We start from the raw sequence: 20,587 nt of genomic DNA on the forward strand, positions 1-20,587 counted from the left end.
TCACCGTTGCCGCATTTAATTATTACCATACGGCCACAACATATCTCATGGCGACCCTTGCCAGTCGTTGCATGCCTAATCTAAGTGCGTGCACCGGCTGGGCACCGATCAAGAAGAAGACTACACAATTTTCAAAAGAATATTCAAGACTCAGCTAGAACAAAAAGAAGAAACTAATTCCACGTCCTGTATTAAAAATCAAGAAAAACTAACATCAAGAAACACTAACATCAAGAAATAAGCCCAAAAATGAATCGCTTATGAACAGAAGACATCTCAAGCTTCATTGATCGGCCCAGCATCATCGTGCCTCCAGGGTTATCCCGGCCACAACTAGGAGGTGTCCAGGGTATTCCCGGCCCAGTTCGAGGAGTCCAGGGTTTTCCCGGCCCATTAAGATGCAGTAAAGAAGAGGCGCAGACTGCAGACCTCCGGACCTGATGACCAAAACCAGTCCTGATGACGACGGCGACTACACGGCGGTCACGAAACTGATTAATAAAATGCGTCGCTAACAGTTAAAGTAAGTGCAATTTATCTCTCGTAATGGGCAAATAGGTAGAATGTGTAGGTTATGTAATTATTTTTTTGGGTAGATAATTAAATTTTGTACGTATAGGATAGGAGAATATTGGTAATTTTTTAAAAATAATAAATAATACTTGCTCCACTATCTACTAATAAGTTCCGTTCGTGCTTTATTTGTAAGATTTTATATAGTGTGTAGGATAGTTTAAACTAATAATAGATAATAATTAATAAATGAATAAGTAGGTAGGTACTTACTTCTTTCGTAAAATATAATAATTCAGAGAATTATAACGGTGTCATCGCGTGGTCAACGACACACGCGTACCCGAACATTTTGTATTGTTATACGAGACAATGGTTTTGCTCGAGATGCAATTTGCAAATACAAGGAAATGAATATGAAATAAGGAGAACTTTTTCCCCTACAGACGTTTTTCGTCTTGTTTCGTGCTAGTTTTGACGATATAAGACTTTACCCGGCTTTAACAAATTAGGACTCTGCAAACCAAAGGCTTGATCACCCTTCGGCTGTAGACGTGCTAGGTATAAAATATACAATATTTATTTTGGGATTGAGACATACTGACGTAGGAAGATGATTGTTATTTATTTGTTTGAACGCGATATTTTGCGCATATTTAGTACCTCCTCATTCAACTATATATTTGTCTAGACTCTTGATCATTATCTACCGCGCTGGTGTTAGTGAAAGACCTAGAATCTTTATGAAAAGTTGAATGTTAGTGAAATACTTATTGAAAGAAATAAGTTTGATGAAGATTATAAGTGTTATGAAAAATGCTCGCAAGCATGTTATGTTAAATATTTATTAGGAGAGTACGCGCCGCGTTTGTTGATTTGTTTATTTATTTGTATTATGTGAAGAAGTAACTTGAAAGGAAGATGAAGACTAGGAGAGATTTATTTTGACTGTCCAGGAAATATGAATACCTGAGATGTTTACTTAATAATAGGTATTATTATGGGTTTTAGAATAGAAACCTTATATTTACCGTCTTACGACGATGCTATACGACAGCTGTATACTGATGATGAGGACGTTTTGATAGGTCAAAGAATCTTTTGAGACAACTAAGTCGATTAGTGAAATCGGTACCTCAGCTTATACATATCTAATACCTATGATGGTATTTTGAGATTATTTTATTATGATGAGATTTTTCGAAACTTTTGTAAAAGTTAAATCCTTGACTGCACTTATTAGGTTACGATTTTTCTATTTATAAGTAAGGTTGAAAGTATGCCCATACGAAGTAAGAGATAATATAAATTGCACTTGAGCACAGGAAGTAACGATAAAAAAAAATGTTTCCTGACATAATTTTAATTTTATTTAGCATTAGATTTAATTTTTGTGATTGTCATCATCTTTTCTTCTGATTCGATGTAGCGTCTAACATTTTTTTTCTTCTAAGGGGAGGGGTAACCGCATACATTTTCAGGGGAGTTGTAATATGTACGAATTGTCAGTTTAAGTAACATAAAAATGCAACTCCTCAATATATCGAATTAGGTTGCCTGCACATCGGATTGAAAGAGAGGTGATGCAAAATTATGTAGGTTAGGTAGTTAAGCAATAAGATTTAAACAATAGTATGTAAGATTTCTTTATTAGTAGGTATTGTTAGTCCATAAGCGAGAGTAGATCATAAGCCGGCTCTCAATAAACATCTTTCACCGTTGCCGCATTTAATTATTACCATACGGCCACAACATATCTCAAGAATCATGAAACGTGCTATAAGACCTACCTACCTGCCAAATTTATGTTACAAGAGGGAAAATCCGAAAACTGAGAATTTGTGGTTACATCACAAGATAAAATTAAAATGTGTTCATGAAAAAATAATTAGTATTTTCAACTTTCAAAGTAAATTATAAAAACAAATATCGTGTAAAATGTCGAAAAAATACGACTGTAGTACGGAAACCCTCAGTGCGCGACTCCGACTTGCACTTGACTCGCACTCGATAAACAGACAGACAGACAGATGGACAGACAACGATGTGATCCTATAAGACTTTATTTTTTCCTTTTGAGGTACGGAACCCTAAAAATGAATACAAATGTTGTGTCCTCCAGATGGTGATCCTTGCCATGCGAGATATGAACGTAGCCCGTTTGACCGCGAAAGACGTGCCTCTGTTCGACGGCATCATGCGCGACATATTCCCAGACGTGGATATCCCAACGCTGGACTACGAGATGCTCGAGACCGCTATCAGTGCGGAGATGAGGCTGCTTACCTTGCAGCCGACTAAGGCTGCTTTGCTGAAAGTTATACAGACTTATGAGACCAAAGTAAGACGCAACACTTTTTGTTGTGTTTTTCTGTTGTTTTATCGCCGGCTCACTATATAACACGGGTCTCCTCTCAGAGAGAGAAGGGTTTTGGCCATAGTCTACCTCGCTGGCCATGTGCGGATTGGTAGACTTCACACACCTTTGAGAACATTATGGAGGCGTGCAGGTTTCCTCACGATGTTTTTCTTCATCGTTATAGGTTTAATTAATCTTCATTTAAAATTAAATTTAAATGAAATCGCAGTGTACCTACTAAAAGTTGAAATGGTGTAATTTTATTTAACATTCTAGAACTCCCGACACTCCAGCATCCTCCTCGGAGACACGAACACAGCTAAATCCGTCTGGTGGAAGACGCTCTCCGCGACGCCAAGTCGACTTTTATCGCGAGAACGTTCGGACTTACCCCATGAACTCCAAAGCTTTGACCCGGGGTGAATCCGACGTACAATAAACTATTTCTAAAAATTCTAGAACTCTCGACACTCCAGCATCCTCCTCGGAGACACGAACACAGCTAAATCCGTCTCGTGGAAGACGCTCTCCGCGACGCCAAGTCGACTTTATCGCGAGAACGTTCGGACTTACCCCATGAACTCCAAAGCTTTGACCCGGGGTGAATCCGACGTACAATAAACTATTTCTAAACATTCTAGAACTCTCGACACTCCAGCATCCTCCTCGGAGACACGAACACAGCTAAATCCGTCTCGTGGAAGATGCTAGCTGCGACGCCAAGTCGACTTTATCGCGAGAACGTTCGGACTTACCCCATGAACTCCAAAGCTTTGACCCGGGGTGAATCCGACGTACAATAAACTATTTCTAAACATTCTAGAACTCTCGACACTCCAGCATCCTCCTCGGAGACACGAACACAGCTAAATCCGTCTCGTGGAAGATGCTAGCTGCGACGCTGAGTCGACTTCATCGCGAGAACGTGCCCGGCTTCGAGAACGTTCAGACTTACCCCATCAACCCCAAGGCTTTGACCCTGGGGGAATTGTACGGGGAATATAACTTGGCTACTGGAGAGTGGAAGGATGGAGTGCTTTCTTCCATTATGAGGACTACTTGTCAAGGTAAAGCTGTCCCCTCTTTGTCCTCCCTTAGCATGAATGTTTATAATATTGATGGAATAACAGGTCTACCACCTTATTTCTAAAAACCAGTTAACTGCAAAATGTAGTTTTTGAGTTAAAAAAAACCTGGAAATTTTCAAATACATAATTATGTTTCTAAAAAAAATGTTCTACGTATCTATTAGGGTTCTGTATCTCCAGAGAAAAAAAGGAACCCTAGAATCACTTCGTTGTCTGTCTGTCTGTCGTGTCTGTCAAGACTGAAGACCCGTCAATGAAATCAAAACTTCTAGGGTACTTCCCGTTGACCTAGAATCGTGAAATTTGGCAGCAATCTCTATAATAGTTTTTTATGTTGGTTTTTGTTAAAACATTGGTTACTACCAAACACGTCTAGAAAATATCTCTTTACTCTTCATTTGAAGAACTAGTTTAATTTACCACTGGTTCGGAATGTCGTTCCTACCGAGAAGAACCAGCAAGAAACTCGGCGGTTGCTCTTGCTAAGTGATCAATTTACAATATCATTATACCATACTTTACAAGCAATTGCAGCCCTGTGCATTGCTGGAGCGAGTCAAATCCAAGCTTTTTTATCATTTGTATAGTCTTCTACTGTATAATATGCTTTGAGAAGTTACTACCTAGGTGATGTTTGAGTCGATATCTATAATAATAAATAATAATAATAATAAATAATCTTTATTTTTCACACTTAATTTCACAAACAATAACAGATGGGAACGATGAGCCTGCAGAAGTATACACTGTGTTGCAGTGATCATCGCCCTCCTTATACAATATGACAATATGTGTGTGTGTGTGTGTGTGTGTTTTTTTTATTTTTTGTTTTTTTTTTATTATCAAATAAAAATACATACAAATAAAAGCTTAAACTAAAAACACCGAAAAAACCACAGAGGTTTGTCCTCGGTGCCTATCTGCAACGAAGATACCTATTAACTAATTACTTAAAAGAAATAATCTACAGTAGGTATATAACGCGAAGAATCACGTAAGTATGTAACATAATATTATAATCGTGAGTAGGTTTATTAAATTTATTAGGTGAATAGGATTAGCACTAATATAAATAATTATATAATCTACATAGACACAAAAGACTCAGGCCATCTAACTTTGCTAAAAAATATTCTTTTAATTTATACTTAATGTTTTTAATATCTATTTTTTTAATCAGCGTTGGAGGTAGTTCATTTATGAATCGCGGAACCAAGTAGTGTGTGTGTGTGTGTGTGTGTGTGTGTGTGTGTGTGTGTGTAAATGTTATATTATGTGAATTAGATTTAATTACAATGCCAAGACTTTATAAGTTGTTCTGATTGATCGTAAGAAAGAGTTAAAAGCCATTTAGTACATAATATATTAAAAAAAAAAAAAAAAAAAAAAAAAAAAAAATGTTTACAAGTGATAACCGGTGTACTAAGGTTAGCATAACTAATTTTTATCCTATTGTTGGTGTATTTATGGTGTAAATAGAACGGTAAAATATGAAACTGGTAAGTTTGAAAGGGGCGTCTTAGCCTGCCAAACTATGTTTAATTATATTTTTATGTGTTTATCCTAGGTTAATAGGTCATAAACTATGTATATATTTTTGCTAATTATTAATAAAGACATTTTTCAAACAAAACAAACAAAAGTACATATATTTTTAACTCTAGCCGCAGTTATCTATAGAAAAGCAATATTTGTTTAGATGAATCCCCGGACCAGAAGTGGATCGTCTTCGACGGGCCCGTGGACGCGATCTGGATCGAGAACCTGAACTCTGTGATGGACGACAATAAGCTGCTTACTTTGGTCAATAGCGAACGGATATCCATGCCTTCGCAGGTAATTTCAAATTCAAATTCAAATTCAAATTTCTTTATTGCGAATATGGGTAAACAGTGCAGATATTACAAAACAAAAAGGTACAGCCAAATTCTGCCTATTAGCATGCAATATGTTATGACTTATGATATACCGAACAACGTGTACATAGTTTTGATTAGTCAAATTAATTACTTCTAAAAAAAAAAATACAAATTTAACAAGGTAATCATTAATCGAGTAATATGTCTTTTCTAACAATAGTTTTTTCAATTTTATCTTAAATTGCGTTATACTTAACTAGCTGCTGCCCGCGACTTCGCACGCGTGGATGTAGATTTTTAATCATTTTTAATTATTTAAATTAAACCTGTATTCTTATTAAAGAGTTAAACTGAAGAAATAAATAAACACATGAAGAAAAATACGGAAAAAACAACTGATCGAACATTAACAAAAACAAAAACTAAATGAATATGTTAATGTGACCTCTTCCCTACAAACTAGTATTGTCAACCGTATAAGTGTTCTACTGTCCTACAATTTTTTTTTACTACCTACCTACATAATTATGTATTTTTAACATTAATGTTAGATATCTAAATATATAAAAGGAAAAGGTGACTGACTGACTGACTGACTGACTGACTGACTGACTGACTGACTGATTGACTGACTGATCTATCAACGCACAGCTCAAACTACTGGACGGATCGGGCTGAAATTTGGCATTCAGATAGCTATTATGACGGAGGCATCCGCTAAGAAAGGATTTTTGAAAATTCAATTCCTAAGGGGGTGAAATAGTGGTTTGAAATTTGTATAGTCCACGCGAACGAAGTCGCGAGCATAAGCTAGTTAAGTACAAGATTGTGACACTTAAATACCTACCATTGTGATTAATGTAAACAGTTGTAATTCTCGATATTTAAGTGAACTATTGTGTTCTTTATTGAGAAATAAATGTCTTTAAACCGAAATCCCGTGGGAACTCTTTGATTTTACGGGATCAAAAGTGTCCCTTTCCAGCTAACTCAGTGTCTAACACTGAATGATACCCACTGAGGTTGGTTAGTTCTACATTGCTGCTTCACTGGGTGATATTAAAATATTTTTTCGTAGAAAACCTTCAACGGATTAAAAAATGAGCTCCGTGGCTCATTCAGTGTTAGACACTGAGTTAGCGAATCACCCTGCAGGTTATGCAAAAAATCACGTCGATCCGTTTCTCCGTTGCAACGTGATTGAAGGACAAACCAACAAACCATCAAACAAACACACTTTCACATTTTTAATATGGGTAGTGATGGGGGTTCACAGGCAAAACGGCTGCTCGATTGCGGTAGAATGACAGCTACAATGTCACGATCGCAATCACCTCTGATTGGTTGACGCTCGCTCAATATTGGCTACAATGCATTGTTGCAACACAAATCCCACAAATTCAGCCAATCAGAACAATTGAGATTGTAATAACGATTGATGCAGGTTTTACGAAATCGACCTACTGATCTCAGAGGGCGCTACAAGAGCTCCGGCCAACGCAAGCTGTCATGTTCATAGTTTCTTACTTAGTAGGCAGGTTTCTTACCTTTACAGTACGCGAGACCTATACGTCCAGCAGTAGACGTCTATCGGTTGATGATGATGATGATGATGATGAAACTGGGGGTAATAAAATGAGTGGTATCTTTCAGGTATCGCTGCTCATAGAGACACTAGACTTGGCTGTGGCATCGCCGGCGACGGTGTCGCGAAACGGCATCATATATAACGACTACAAGGACTGGGGCTGGTGGCCCTACGTCAACTCCTGGCTGGAGTCCATCATCGATCTGGACTATAGAGAGAGCGTAAGTCTCTCTCTAACTCTCTCTCTCTGCCACAGAATCGCGAAACGGCATCGTATATGACGACTCAAGCACTTAGGCAGGTAGCCTTACGTCAATTCCCGGCTGGAGTCCATCGTTAATCTGGAACTCTCCCCGACTGTCATCTTGACCTGTCGCGTACTATACAGTGCGACAAGGCTATCTTGGCGCGTGGCGAAAATCGGAACTGACGTTGCCGTCAAGTGTCCCCTTTGTTCTTGTTTGAATATTCTAAGCCTTTGTTCTCCAACAGCGCCCCCTTGTCAATGTCATTTAAGTGCCAAGAGAGCCTTGTCGCACTGTAGGTACATGGCATAGTCTAGCGCCTAGACTACAATTGAAATAAAATCTTTTCACAGTTGCGTCGCCATTTTCTAAACATCCTAACCCCAGTTTTGGAACTAAAACGCGTGCACCTGGTGGAAGGTCAGAGCGTGAGGGGTCAGGAGCTGACGGGGGTCCGCTCGATGTGTCGCTTGCTGGGCCTGCTGCCCGCGCCGCTGCCCCCCATGCCTGATCAAGAAGATAATGAGGGGTTCGCCAAGATGAGATTTCTGTTCACGTGAGTTTTTTATACCAATACATCTAAAGGCAAAAAAAAAATTGGGGTTCCTACGTTAAAAGGGGTATAGTTTCAGTCGCATAATTTAAAAATTATGCGACTTTATTAGTATAAGGAATGACTAAAAAATTACACAAGAATTCATAGGTTGACTTGAATAGGCTACTTGACAATTTTTTTAAGTTGGTCTTAAATGGTTAATATTTGTCCTATTATATCAAAAAAATTAACACTATATTTTTTTGCGCCCTAAAAACCGTAAAACTTTAATTTAAAAAAATATTTTTCTTAGACAGGTGAAAACACTGTCGGCCATGTTTGGCCGATAGATTATCTGTGCTCTGACGTCATGCATTTGTAAACAACAGTATAACCACAGGGTTATACTGTTTTGATATAATAGGACAAATATTAACCATTTAAGACCAACTTAAAAAAATTGTCAAGTAGCCTATTAGTAAAGGAGTAAGCCCACGGACAGTACTCTCACAAGAAGTATTGTACCTTCAATTTTTTATTTATTAAAGCTAAAAACAGTACCCATATTATAAATGCGAAAGTGTGTTTGTTTGTTGGTTTGTTGGTTTGTCCTTCAATCCCGTCGCACCGGAACTAGGGATCGGTGGGGTTTTCTGCATGGATATAGTTAGACTTGAAGAGTGAGATAGGCTAATTTTTATCCGGAATATCAAAGAGTTCCTACAGGGTTTTAAAACCTTAATCCACGCGGGTGAAGCCGCGGACATCAGATAGTGACCTATATCTTCGCAGAATGATCTGGTCGGTTTGCGCGACCCTAGAGGAGGAGTCTCGACGCAAGCTGGACAACTGGGTGCGCGAACACGAGGGCATATTCCCCCTCAAGGATACAGTGTACGACTACTACGTGGACGAGCGACTGCGCCAGTTCAAGTCCTGGGAGGAGAAGTTGCCTGACAATTGGCGATATAACCCCAGGTAAGAACGAATTTATATAACACTCGGCAACTTGACAATGATCTTGATGATGGAGGAGTGTCAAGCTGGACAATTGGGTGCGCGAACACGAGGGATTGTTCTCCCTCAAGGATACGGTGTACGACTACTACGTGGACGAGCGATCATTCAGTCAGTCAGTCAGTCAGTCAGTCAGTCACCTTTGCCTTTTATATATTTAGATTACTTAAAAATATTGACGATGTAAAAATTTATATCTGAGGCTATTATTGACTTGGGATTATTTCTGCAGCTTAGGCTTCCACAATATCCTGGTCCCTACCGTGGAGTTCATCCGTGTGCAAATGGTTGCATTGGATGCAGTGCGTGCGGGTCACGGGATACTGGTCGGAGGCTCCACTGGTACGGGGAAGACCTTCCTGCTCCAAGGAACCCTCGCCAGCCTTGACCCTGAGAGGTATTCTCTACATCTTAAGTTTCCACTATACCCTGGCCTTAGAGGTATTCTCTTTAAGTTTCCACACTATTCTGATTCCTATCGTGGAGGTTACGGGATATTGGTCGGTGGCTCCACTGGTACTGGCAAAACTCCTGCTACAAGGAACACTTGCCAGACGCGACCCTGAGATTTATTCTCTACTAGCTGACCCTGCGAACTTCGTTTCGCCTAACAGTCGATTCAAATTTTTTAATTTTTTTTAAAATATCAATTCACTATCAGAAATTCTAAAATCCCCACGATTTAGGACTTCAGTACTTTGCAGCATCAGGATTGAGGAGTTAGGATCCGAAGTTCAGTGATGTAGCCTATGCTTGGTACCTAAAATAATTTTGCATCATCCGCAGTTCCTGAAACATTATAGTTTAGGAGTGCTGTACCCTACATCATCAGGGTTGAGGAGTTGAGACTTGAAGTCTGAGAATAAAGTCGTTGCTTGGTACCTACAATATGAATTCACTATGAACACTTCCTGAATCTTGATAACCCAGGCGGGCAGTAACCCTGCAGCATCAGAATTAAGGAGTTGAATCCAGAATTTTTTATGTGACCACGACGTAAACTTTTTTTGTTGATTTAAAAAAAAAACCTCAAATCGTACCAAGTTTCATTGGAATCCATTCAGTAGTTTCAGCGTGATGCGCGGCCGTGATACAGACAGACAGACAGACAGACAGACAAAAATGAAAAAAATTACAGTTTTGGGTTCAGTATCGATTATAGAGTGCCCTCGAAAAAAAATTTTCAAAATATCTTCAATGTACAGAATTTGACCGCACAGTTTTAATATAAGTATTGACAGTTCAGGTTTCTACATGATCCTGGTCACTGGTATAGTCAAGTCCTTCGTGCTCCAAGTAACCCTCGCCAACCCGAGTTGATGACGATCTGCCAAATATTAGGCTTTGAGTGACGTGAATCAAAGAAACCTAGTCGTTTCATAGCTTATCCTAGCGTCCAATGTTGGGAACATTTGACGCCTGCCAGTGTAGGTGAAGCGTATAATTAACTGTCCTGAAACTGTCGTGAATTGTGGCTGCACTTTTAATAAATTGTGCTATCAATTACAGAAAAACTGCATCAATCATTAGATTGATGCAGTTTTTCCGCAATGTTGTGATTGGCTGAACTTATGATGTTCCTATTGCAACAATGCGTTGTAACCAATAGTGAGCGAGCGTCAACCAATCAGAGGCGATTGCGATCGTGACATTGTACCTGTCATTCTACCGCAATCGAGCAGCGAGTCAGTGGAGGATGACATTAGAGATATTTTGTTTTGCCATATCAGGTATAGCACGCAAGTGATAAACATGTCAGCTCAGACCACGGCTGCCAATGTTCAGGATATAATCGAGGCAAGGCTTGAGAAGAGAACCAAAGGACAATATGTGCCTGCGGGAGGTAACACAATTTTTTTTTAAATATTGTTGTCAAATATTGGTACTGATTCTGAGTACAACTAAATTGTAGAGTATTTGTGTCTTCTTATTGAATGATAATTTCTCCGAGGAACATATAGCATAGAGGAGATATAGCAGTAATTTTCCAGGGCATTGCCTTGACATGGTTATATGAGACTCGAGAATCCCATTCATTTATTTAATTTTGTTGTTCGTATGTTGTACTGAAATTCTAAATAGAGTAGCTATAGAGTATTAAATAGTCCATCTATCTGGTTCAGAATATGTATACTCATTGTTAGGTTAATTCTCGATTTGTTTTAAACCGATACGTATAGGTAAAAGGATGATAGCGTTCATGGACGATATAAACATGCCGGTTCGCGACGAGTACGGCTCACAACCTCCGCTAGAGCTGGTTCGACTGTGGTACGACTACGGGTACTGGTTCGACAGACAGAAGCAGTGGCGGAAGAAAGTTAAGGTTAGTAATAAAAATGTAGTTCTCAAAAAAAAGTCAAATAGTCTGCTCTGCAGGTAAAAATACCACAGCCTGAACATCGGAAAATGTTTTTATACTTGAAGTTTTTGCAACTGAAATGTCACGTATGACTTTTTCAAGACTTTCTTCCGTTAGATCATCATTTAAAAAAAAAGAATATTAGCCATGTTAAATGACTAATATTCCCCTTTCCTCTCCAACTAAGCGTCAGGCTTGTGCTAGGAGTAGGTACTACAATAGTGCAACGGGCGGGATTTGAACCGTCGACCTTTCGGTTTTCAGTCCGCTCCTTTACAGGTTGAGCTATTGAGGCTCTACTTCGGCATCACAGAACACTGTTCGGCAATCGGCATTATAGAGTTTATTAAACAGTTTCAAAGATCTAAATAAAACAAAAACACGTGTACTGCGTAAGATCGAAGCCTAAACTCAAAATTTTGAAGCGAAATTATTTTGCTCGGTTAAACCGTCTTGCAATGTCGAAATCATAATAAACATTTCGTTCGCCCGAAATTTTAAGCAATTAAAAATCACTTGTTTTGACGGTGAAGGAGAAAATTGTGCGGAAACTTGAATGTAAGTTGTAAGTAGTGGGCCAACCCACCACCACCCATGGCCCCACCAACCTCGCTGTTATATGGGTTGAAACGTGGGAGGGCGCCCGTTCGGCACTTGCTCGATGGCTCTTTCCCTTCTTCTTGACTCCCTACAAGTTCTTTCTCTCTGCTTCCTTGTCCCCATCAGGTCACTCTCCCCGTTCTAGGGCAGACGTCACAGATACGGGAGATTCCCGTCGTGGTGTCTCCTGTTATCCACGTCCTCTCCTGTCATTGCGTAAAAGTAAAGCAAAGTAAAATATGCTTTATTGTACACCAAAACAAAAACAATAGACATATAACAAACTAGCTGATCCCCGCGGCTTCGCCCGCGTAGATTTAGGTTTTTAAAGATCCCGTATAGCCTATGTCACTCAGGAATAATGTAGCTTTCTACTGGTGAAAGAATTTTTAAAATCGGTTCAGTAGTTCTAAAGATTACCCCCTACAAACAAACTTAACGACATTACCTCTTTATATAATACAACGGGCCGTGCAGCAGAAATCGTAATATTTTAATTTCGCCATAACTTCAAAACCAAACGTCCAATTTTAATCATTCAAAGACCAAATATTATCTCCATAAACTGTTCTTAGTGATGAAATCATTTATTTTGATAGGGATTAATAGCATGAGTAAAATAAACGCGTTTAAATGTAGTCCAAAAAAAATTCAAGATTTTTAAACAAAAAAATGGTTGCTGTGCCTCACTCGACATAGATGGGTATAGTGTGTCGCGGACTTTTTTGTAGATATTTATAAGATCTACAATTAATTAGAACATTTTATGGTTCTATCTTTTATAGTTTAGGCAGTGTACGCAAAATAAGTAACTTTTCTGGTTGATTTTTTACACCTTGTGTCCGAAAAACCCAAATATCTTACGGAACCCTATTTTTTTTCCAAAATAAAATATAGCCTATGTTACTCGTGGATAATGTAGCTTTCGAATGGTGAAAGAATTTTTAAAATCGGTCCAGTAGTTTTTGAGCCTATTCAGTACAAACAAACAAACAAACAAACAAACAAACAAACAAACAAACAAACAAACAAACAAACAAAGTTTTCCTCTTTATAATATTATATTATATAAGTGTAGATGACGGTGAAGGAGAAAATTGTGCGGAAACTTGAATGTAAGTTGTAAGTAGTGGGCCAACCCACCACCACCCATGGCCCCACCAACCTCGCTGTTATATGGGTTGAAACGTGGGAGGGCGCCCGTTCGGCACTTGCTCGATGGCTCTTTCCCTTCTTCTTGACTCCCTACAAGTTCTTTCTCTCTGCTTCCTTGTCCCCATCAGGTCACTCTCCCCGTTCTAGGGCAGACGTCACAGATACGGGAGATTCCCGTCGTGGTGTCTCCTGTTATCCACGTCCTCTCCTGTCATTGCGTAAAAGTAAAGCAAAGTAAAATATGCTTTATTGTACACCAAAACAAAAACAATAGACATATAACAAACTAGCTGATCCCCGCGGCTTCGCCCGCGTAGATTTAGGTTTTTAAAGATCCCGTATAGCCTATGTCACTCAGGAATAATGTAGCTTTCTACTGGTGAAGAATTTTTAAAATCGGTTCAGTAGTTCTAAAGATTACCCCCTACAAACAAACTTAACGACATTACCTCTTTATATAATACAACGGGCCGTGCAGCAGAAATCGTAATATTTTAATTTCGCCATAACTTCAAAACCAAACGTCCAATTTTAATCATTCAAAGACCAAATATTATCTCCATAAACTGTTCTTAGTGATGAAATCATTTATTTTGATAAGGATTAATAGCATGAGTAAAATAAACGCGTTTAAATGTAGTCCAAAAAAATTCAAGATTTTTAAATAAAAAAATGGTTGCTGTGCCTCACTCGACATAGATGGGTATAGTGTGTCGCGGACTTTTTTGTAGATATTTATAAGATCTACAATTAATTAGAACATTTTATGGTTCTATCTTTTATAGTTTAGGCAGCGTACGCAAAATAAGTAACTTTTCTGGTTGATTTTTTACACCTTGTGTCCGAAAAACCCAAATATCTTACGGAACCCTATTTTTTTCCAAAATAAAATATAGCCTATGTTACTCGTGGATAATGTAGCTTTCGAATGGTGAAAGAATTTTTAAAATCGGTCCAGTAGTTTTTGAGCCTATTCAGTACAAACAAACAAACAAACAAACAAACAAACAAACAAACAAACAAACAAACAAACAAACAAACAAAGTTTTCCTCTTTATAATATTATAAGTGTAGATACAGCATGTACAATAGGCGGCCTTATCGCTAAAATAGCGATCTCTTCCAGGCAACCTTAGGGTAGAGGATATAAAAATTAAAGAAAGCGGAAGGGGTGTACTAATTAAATAAAGTAAATACACATAATATACGTATGTATATATATATATATATATATAAATGAAAATACAACAGTAAATAAGAGAGGAATAGACGACAGATAAGTGGAATAAAAAGTAAAAATAAATAAACACATCAAATGGAGGATAAATAAAATAGCTTCAATTTTGTTTTGAAAATTGATAGTGATTGAGACTGTTTGATATCCAAGGGGAGAGAATTCCATAGCAGTATAGCGGTGCGTATCCGTTTTGCTCGCTCTCACTTCCCTCCTCTGAGCTCGTCGCGTCCTCATTCTCCTCGCTTCCTTCCTCCTCGTCTTCCTCCTCTCCGCGTCCCCTTCTCCGTCGTCGCTGCCGCACTTCGGAGCTCGAAGTAGTGGACCGGCGATGGGATGCTAATGATAATGAAATCGTGTCGTCATACTACCAGGATATGGTGCTCTGTGGCGCGGCGGGCCCGCCAGGCGGCGCGCGGTCTCCACTACCGCCGAGGTTACTGTCATGCTTCCACGCCTTCTTCCTGCCGACGCCCACGCAGCAGCAGCTCGTCAAGATCTTTGGCACTATGCTGTCCCAGCATCTGCAGGAGTTCGATGAGGAGACCAAGACTGTAGGTTAGAATTTTCTTACATTAACTGCTGCCGCCCACTGGGCTGCTATACTCCATCCACGGAAAGAAGTTAGTATAGCGCTCTCTCTGTTACGTTATCCTATACAAATGACAGAGACGAAAATCTCGGTGGGCGTTACCATTTAACATTTTGAGTCACCAACCGATCACAAATGAAACGTTTGCTAATAGAATTTCGAATGTTTTTGAAAACATTTTCGAATTGAATTTTGAATGTTTTTTTGAAAACATGTTTGTGATCTTGGAAATATTCGGGCATTGATCAAAAACTTTCACACATTTCCACGATTCACATTTCCACTTTTTATTTTCCAGGAAAAATAGTTCTCCTAGCGACAATCGACATGTTCAACAACACAGTGGCGAAGCTGTTACCGACGCCCAGCAAAATGCATTATTTGTTCAATTTGAGGGACATTTCCAAAATATTTCAGGTTAGAAATTTCAAAGTTATCCACTCTAATTTTTATGACTAAGAATTCCTAGAGTTATTATCATAATTTAAGCGTAAATTCCCTCCCTAGTTTGATCTCCTGCAGGGGCAATTTGGTTTATAATTCCTAAATTGTCTTCAGTCCGATTTGGTGAGAGGCTTTGGCTTACGACCGTCGTGCCACCAAGCTATTTATCGTTCCGGTACGACGTCGTGTAAGTACAGTACGCGACAGATCGAGATGATAATCGGGGTATGAGGCGGGGGGACCCACTGCACACCAGCACGCCACCCGCACCGGATAGAGCGGGGGGCTGTGTGGCCGTATATTCAATGTACTCTGTGCTGTGTGGGTGTGCGGGGCGTCCCCGCCCCGATTGCCATTTCAACTTGTTGCGTACTATAAAAGCCGATTAGGGGTATGGGTTTATCTCCCCGATTTCTAACGTCACCCGGACGTGGGCTCACGCCACGGCCTCGGGGGCGTACGGACTAACCAACAAAACCGACAACTCCACCCATCCCAACGTCATCCTAAGCCGTGGTCCGAGCCTCACAGGAGGCGCCCTTAGGAGGACGTTGCCCCCCGACCTCTCGAATTATTTCTTCGAGCCCTAGGGCTCACCCCCAGGCGGAGCTTCGCGCTCGCCAACCCCCCCGGTGACGCTGTAGCGGCCAGTAGGGCCTACGCAGCATAGTCAATCCGAAACAACACAAAAAATGGGTTTATCAAAACTGCCACGCTCCTTCCAAGTTAACCCGGGTTCATCTTTTCTTCCTTGATGGCACCTAGCTGCATCATCACTTGCCACCAGTCTGATTGTAGCCAAGCGCTAGTCTATAAATTAAAAAAAAAAGTAAAATTCGGGTGAACTTGCGCGTTATATTAGCACGACGCCCTTTACGACGACGATCTCTGAATTACCTTTCCCATTCGGTTCCCCCAATTAAATTTCAAGATCGTTCAATTTTTGAATAGGCCAGATCAGAATTAGGTATTTTCCTAGTTTTGAATTTGATAAATATTATTACTTTATTATAAACTAGCTTATGCTCGCGACTTCGTCCGCGTGGACTACACGAAATTCAATCCCCTATTTTACCCCCTTAGGGGTGGAATTTTCAAAAATCCTTTCTTAGCGGATGCCTACATCATAATAGCTATCTGCATGCCAAATTTCAGCCCAATCCGTCCAGTAGTTTGAGTTGTGCGTTGATAGATCAGTCAGTCAGTCACCTTTTCCTTTTATATATTTAGACTAGGATAAAAATAATGACGTAAATGACGGAGTAAATACCCAAATTGTTCTAATTTGATCATCTTGTAGGGTCTTCTGAGGAGCAATAAAGATTACCAGAACACCAAGCCTCGTTTCCTGCGACTGTGGATTCATGAGTGCTTCAGAGTATTCAGCGACCGCCTTACTGAGGAAAAGTAAGCAGAGTATTAGGACAAACAGACAATTTTTAGGGTTCCGTACCTCAAAAGGAAGAACCCTTATAGGATCACTTTGTTGTCTGTCTGCCAAGAAACCTACAGGGTACTTCCCGTTGACCTAGAATCATGAAATTTGGCAGGCCTTCTCTTATAACTGACATTTATAATCTTATAGCTGACATTTGGGGAAAAATCTGAAAACCGTGAATTTAGGGTTAGATCACACAAAAAAAAATTAAATTGTGGTCATGAACTAATAATTAGTATTTTCAACTTTAGACGTGAGTGACTATATCAAGTGAGGTATCATATGAAAGGTCTTCACCTGTACATTCTAAAACAGATTTTTATTTATTTTTATGCATCATAGTTTTGGAATTATTGTGCAAAATGTCGAAAAAATACGACTGTAGTACGGAACCCTCATTGCGCGAGCCTGACTCGCACTTGGCCGGTTTTTGAAAGTAAAATATAGCCTATGTTGCTGAGGAATAATATGTTCTACTGGTGAAAGAATTTTCAAAATCGGTTCAGTAGTTCCAGAGATTATCCTCTACAGACAAACTTACAAACTTTACCTTTTTATAATATTAGTACAGATGGAGATTCGACAAGCCTCGATAGCTCAACGGTTAAAGGAGCGGACTGAAAACCGAAAGGTCGCTGGTTCAAACCCCACCCGTTGCACCATTGTCGTACCTACTCCTAGCATAAGCTTTACGCTTGGAGGGGAATGGGGATTAGTCAGTAGTCACCAATTAACTTGTCTAATATTCTTTAAGAAAAAGTACAATTTCAAAGTATTTTAATCAGTTTGAATCTAAATATAAGTCCCGCAAATTGCTATTGCGCTGGAACCATATCTCATTAACATCGAAATGACGTCATTTTGACGTCAGCCGAAATAAAAATATACCATCAGCTCGAAAATCAGTCGAGTGCTGACGTCACTAAAATGGCGGCCACGCGCTTTAGCAATTTGCGGGACTTATAACTGCACATGAATCGCACAGGGATCGCGACTGGTTCATGAACCAAGTGGTCGATATGTTGGGCAAGCACTTCGAGCTGACCTTCCACGCGCTCTGCCCCTCCAAGAGTCCGCCGCTGTTCGGCCACTTCCTCAACCCCTTCGAGGTTTATGACGACTTGAATGACCCCGCCGCTCTGAGAAAGTAAGTATAGGCTATAGCCTCACCAGAAATATAAAAAGACTTGATCTGGGGGCGCCACTAGTATAATATGGTCTATGGTCACTAAGAATATGGTCTTATATAAATTAGTTCCACGGGTTTTTCGCAATATGGCGAGGTATTTTTAACCGACTTTAAAAAAGGAGGAGGTTTTTAATTCGTCGGAAGTATTATTATGGAACTATATTAACTCTTGTATACATAATATATTCGGTACCTAATAAATTAAATTATTTTTTAATTTTTAGTGTTTGTGTATTGAAGTCGGTTTTTATTTTATTTTTTTGTAAAAAAAAATTATTTTTCAGATCAGTAGGGCGATTGTCTAAAACCTGCATCAATCATTATTACAATCTCAATTGTTCTGATTGGCTGAATTTTTGCGATTATTGTTGCAACAATGCATTGTAGCCCATAGTGAGCGAGCATTAACCAATCAGAGATGGTTGCGATCGTGACATTGTAGCTGTCAAACAACCGCGGTAGGGCCACAGGCTTTATAGACCGTTCACCTAACTTGCCCATTGCCGTCACGTTGGCACCATTGCTTCATTCCCTAGAACTTATTATTGTGTGATTTGCAATAGTGCCAACTTAACCTCAGGGTTATAGTGAAAGATCGTGATCTTGCCCTAGCATCGCTTAGGTGGAATTTCTGAAAATTCTTTCTTAGTGGGGGTTTAGGTTATAGAGAAAACCTACATGCAAAAACAGGTTTCCAGAACGCAGTGGTCTGAGGCGTCCGTTGATATTTCAGTCAGTTAGTTCATTTTTTTAATTATATACCTATAGATTATTGCATATACTATCATACTCCCATATTCCTAGCAAGAACCTTGGATGCATTTTATGTGATACCTTGTTGCAATGACGCAGTTTTGCTTCCATAAAATAAGGTTCTTGCAATTCACGATGGCTAGTGAACTTTACTTGTGGTGACGTCGTTTACACGGGCATTGCGTAAGTGTGCATGCATGTCGGACCAATCAGTCGCGAGCAAGCGCTGTCAAACGCACACATTTATTGTACTTTACGTATACCGATACGACTTAAACACAAGCATGAGTCACTCGCCTTCGTGAAATGCAACAACTATTCGGGGTTATGACGCAAAGGAGATTTTTGATCGCCCGTTAAGCTGTCAAAAAGATGAAACTAACAGCACAATATAGGGCAACATTTTGTAATTACTACTCAGATTTTCAGGAATTCAAAGGTTTTTTTTACTTAGCTTGACTTTCGGTACTTCGATCTTTGGAATTTGAAGAACTACAATTTTTTTTCAGATATATTTCCAATCAAATGGAAGAATACAACAGTAGCCCGGGCGTAGTCAAGATGGATCTGGTGTTGTTCAAGGACGCCATCGAGCACATAGTTCGTATTGTTAGAGTCATATCTCAGCCACGAGGGCATATGCTGTGCGTTGGCATTGGTAAGAATACTTTGAATATATTTCTTGCAATAAATGTAACCAGAACGCTAGCAAAAACGAAGACAGGTGATAGTACTGATGATTACTAATGTGATTCCACAAAAAAAAACCGGCCAAGTGCGAGTCAGGCTCGCGCAACGAGGGTTCCGTAATTCAGTCGTATTTTTTTGACATTTTGCATGATAACTCAAAAACTATGATACATAAAAATAAATAAAAATCTGTTTTAGAATGCACATGTGAAGACCTTTCATATGATACCCCACTTGATATAGTTATCTTACTTCGAAAATTGAAAATACTAATTATTAGATTATGACCAAAATTTTTTTTTTTGTGTGATGTAACCACAAATACACGGTTTTCAGATTTTTCCCCTAATGTCAGCTATAACAGCCACTTTCCTGCCAAATTTCATGATTCTAGGTCAACGGGAAGTACCCTGTAGGTTTCTTGACAGATAGACGGACAGACAGACAGACAGACAACAAAGTGATCCTATAAGGGTTCCGTTTTTTCTTTGGAGGTACGGAACCCTTAAAACGCGAAAAACTATTAAAAAAATATCCTATACCTATTTTGTAAATTCACGATATATTGCAAATGAAACATCTGACTGACGCTAGTGGTCAACGAATGTTGCGTAAGTAGGCCACTCGGAGTCCATGCCGCGTGGGGCATGACCCCAGTTTTGCACGCTATACATTGCGGGTTTGAAAAATACTAAATCACTAAAACTACAAAACGAGGTAAATGGTTATTGGTATTGAATTGTGTTTAGATAGTATAACAATAACGCGAAGTCTGGGACCAGCGCGGGTTTAGGCTGTGCGTGTCAGTCAGTCAGTCAGGACTTTGAATTTTATATATACAGATTGTCGTCAGGCCCAAGCTATCTTTTTTTTGTAAGAATATTAGCTAAGTTTATCATGCTGACTAATATGCCCCTTGCCCCTCC

General features: G+C 39.4%; 1 protein-coding gene across 1 annotated transcript in view; it reads left to right on the forward strand.

The window, feature by feature from the left end:
• Nucleotides 1-20,587, forward strand: part of kl-2 (dynein heavy chain 2, axonemal kl-2) — a 75,796-nt gene that overhangs the window by 25,467 nt on the left and 29,742 nt on the right. Inside the window, exons 36-49 of the mRNA XM_069500113.1 lie at nucleotides 2,636-2,854; nucleotides 3,696-3,939; nucleotides 5,660-5,796; nucleotides 7,473-7,628; nucleotides 8,006-8,208; nucleotides 8,980-9,165; nucleotides 9,437-9,601; nucleotides 10,935-11,047; nucleotides 11,385-11,530; nucleotides 14,930-15,113; nucleotides 15,446-15,564; nucleotides 16,892-16,998; nucleotides 18,015-18,176; nucleotides 19,481-19,629. Coding sequence (XP_069356214.1) covers nucleotides 2,636-2,854; nucleotides 3,696-3,939; nucleotides 5,660-5,796; nucleotides 7,473-7,628; nucleotides 8,006-8,208; nucleotides 8,980-9,165; nucleotides 9,437-9,601; nucleotides 10,935-11,047; nucleotides 11,385-11,530; nucleotides 14,930-15,113; nucleotides 15,446-15,564; nucleotides 16,892-16,998; nucleotides 18,015-18,176; nucleotides 19,481-19,629 — 2,290 coding nt within the window. The remainder of the gene's footprint in view (nucleotides 1-2,635; nucleotides 2,855-3,695; nucleotides 3,940-5,659; nucleotides 5,797-7,472; nucleotides 7,629-8,005; nucleotides 8,209-8,979; nucleotides 9,166-9,436; nucleotides 9,602-10,934; nucleotides 11,048-11,384; nucleotides 11,531-14,929; nucleotides 15,114-15,445; nucleotides 15,565-16,891; nucleotides 16,999-18,014; nucleotides 18,177-19,480; nucleotides 19,630-20,587) is intronic.

The sequence above is a fragment of the Maniola hyperantus genome, chromosome 8 (assembly GCF_902806685.2).
Source record: "Maniola hyperantus chromosome 8, iAphHyp1.2, whole genome shotgun sequence".
Classification (NCBI taxonomy): domain Eukaryota; kingdom Metazoa; phylum Arthropoda; class Insecta; order Lepidoptera; family Nymphalidae; genus Maniola; species Maniola hyperantus.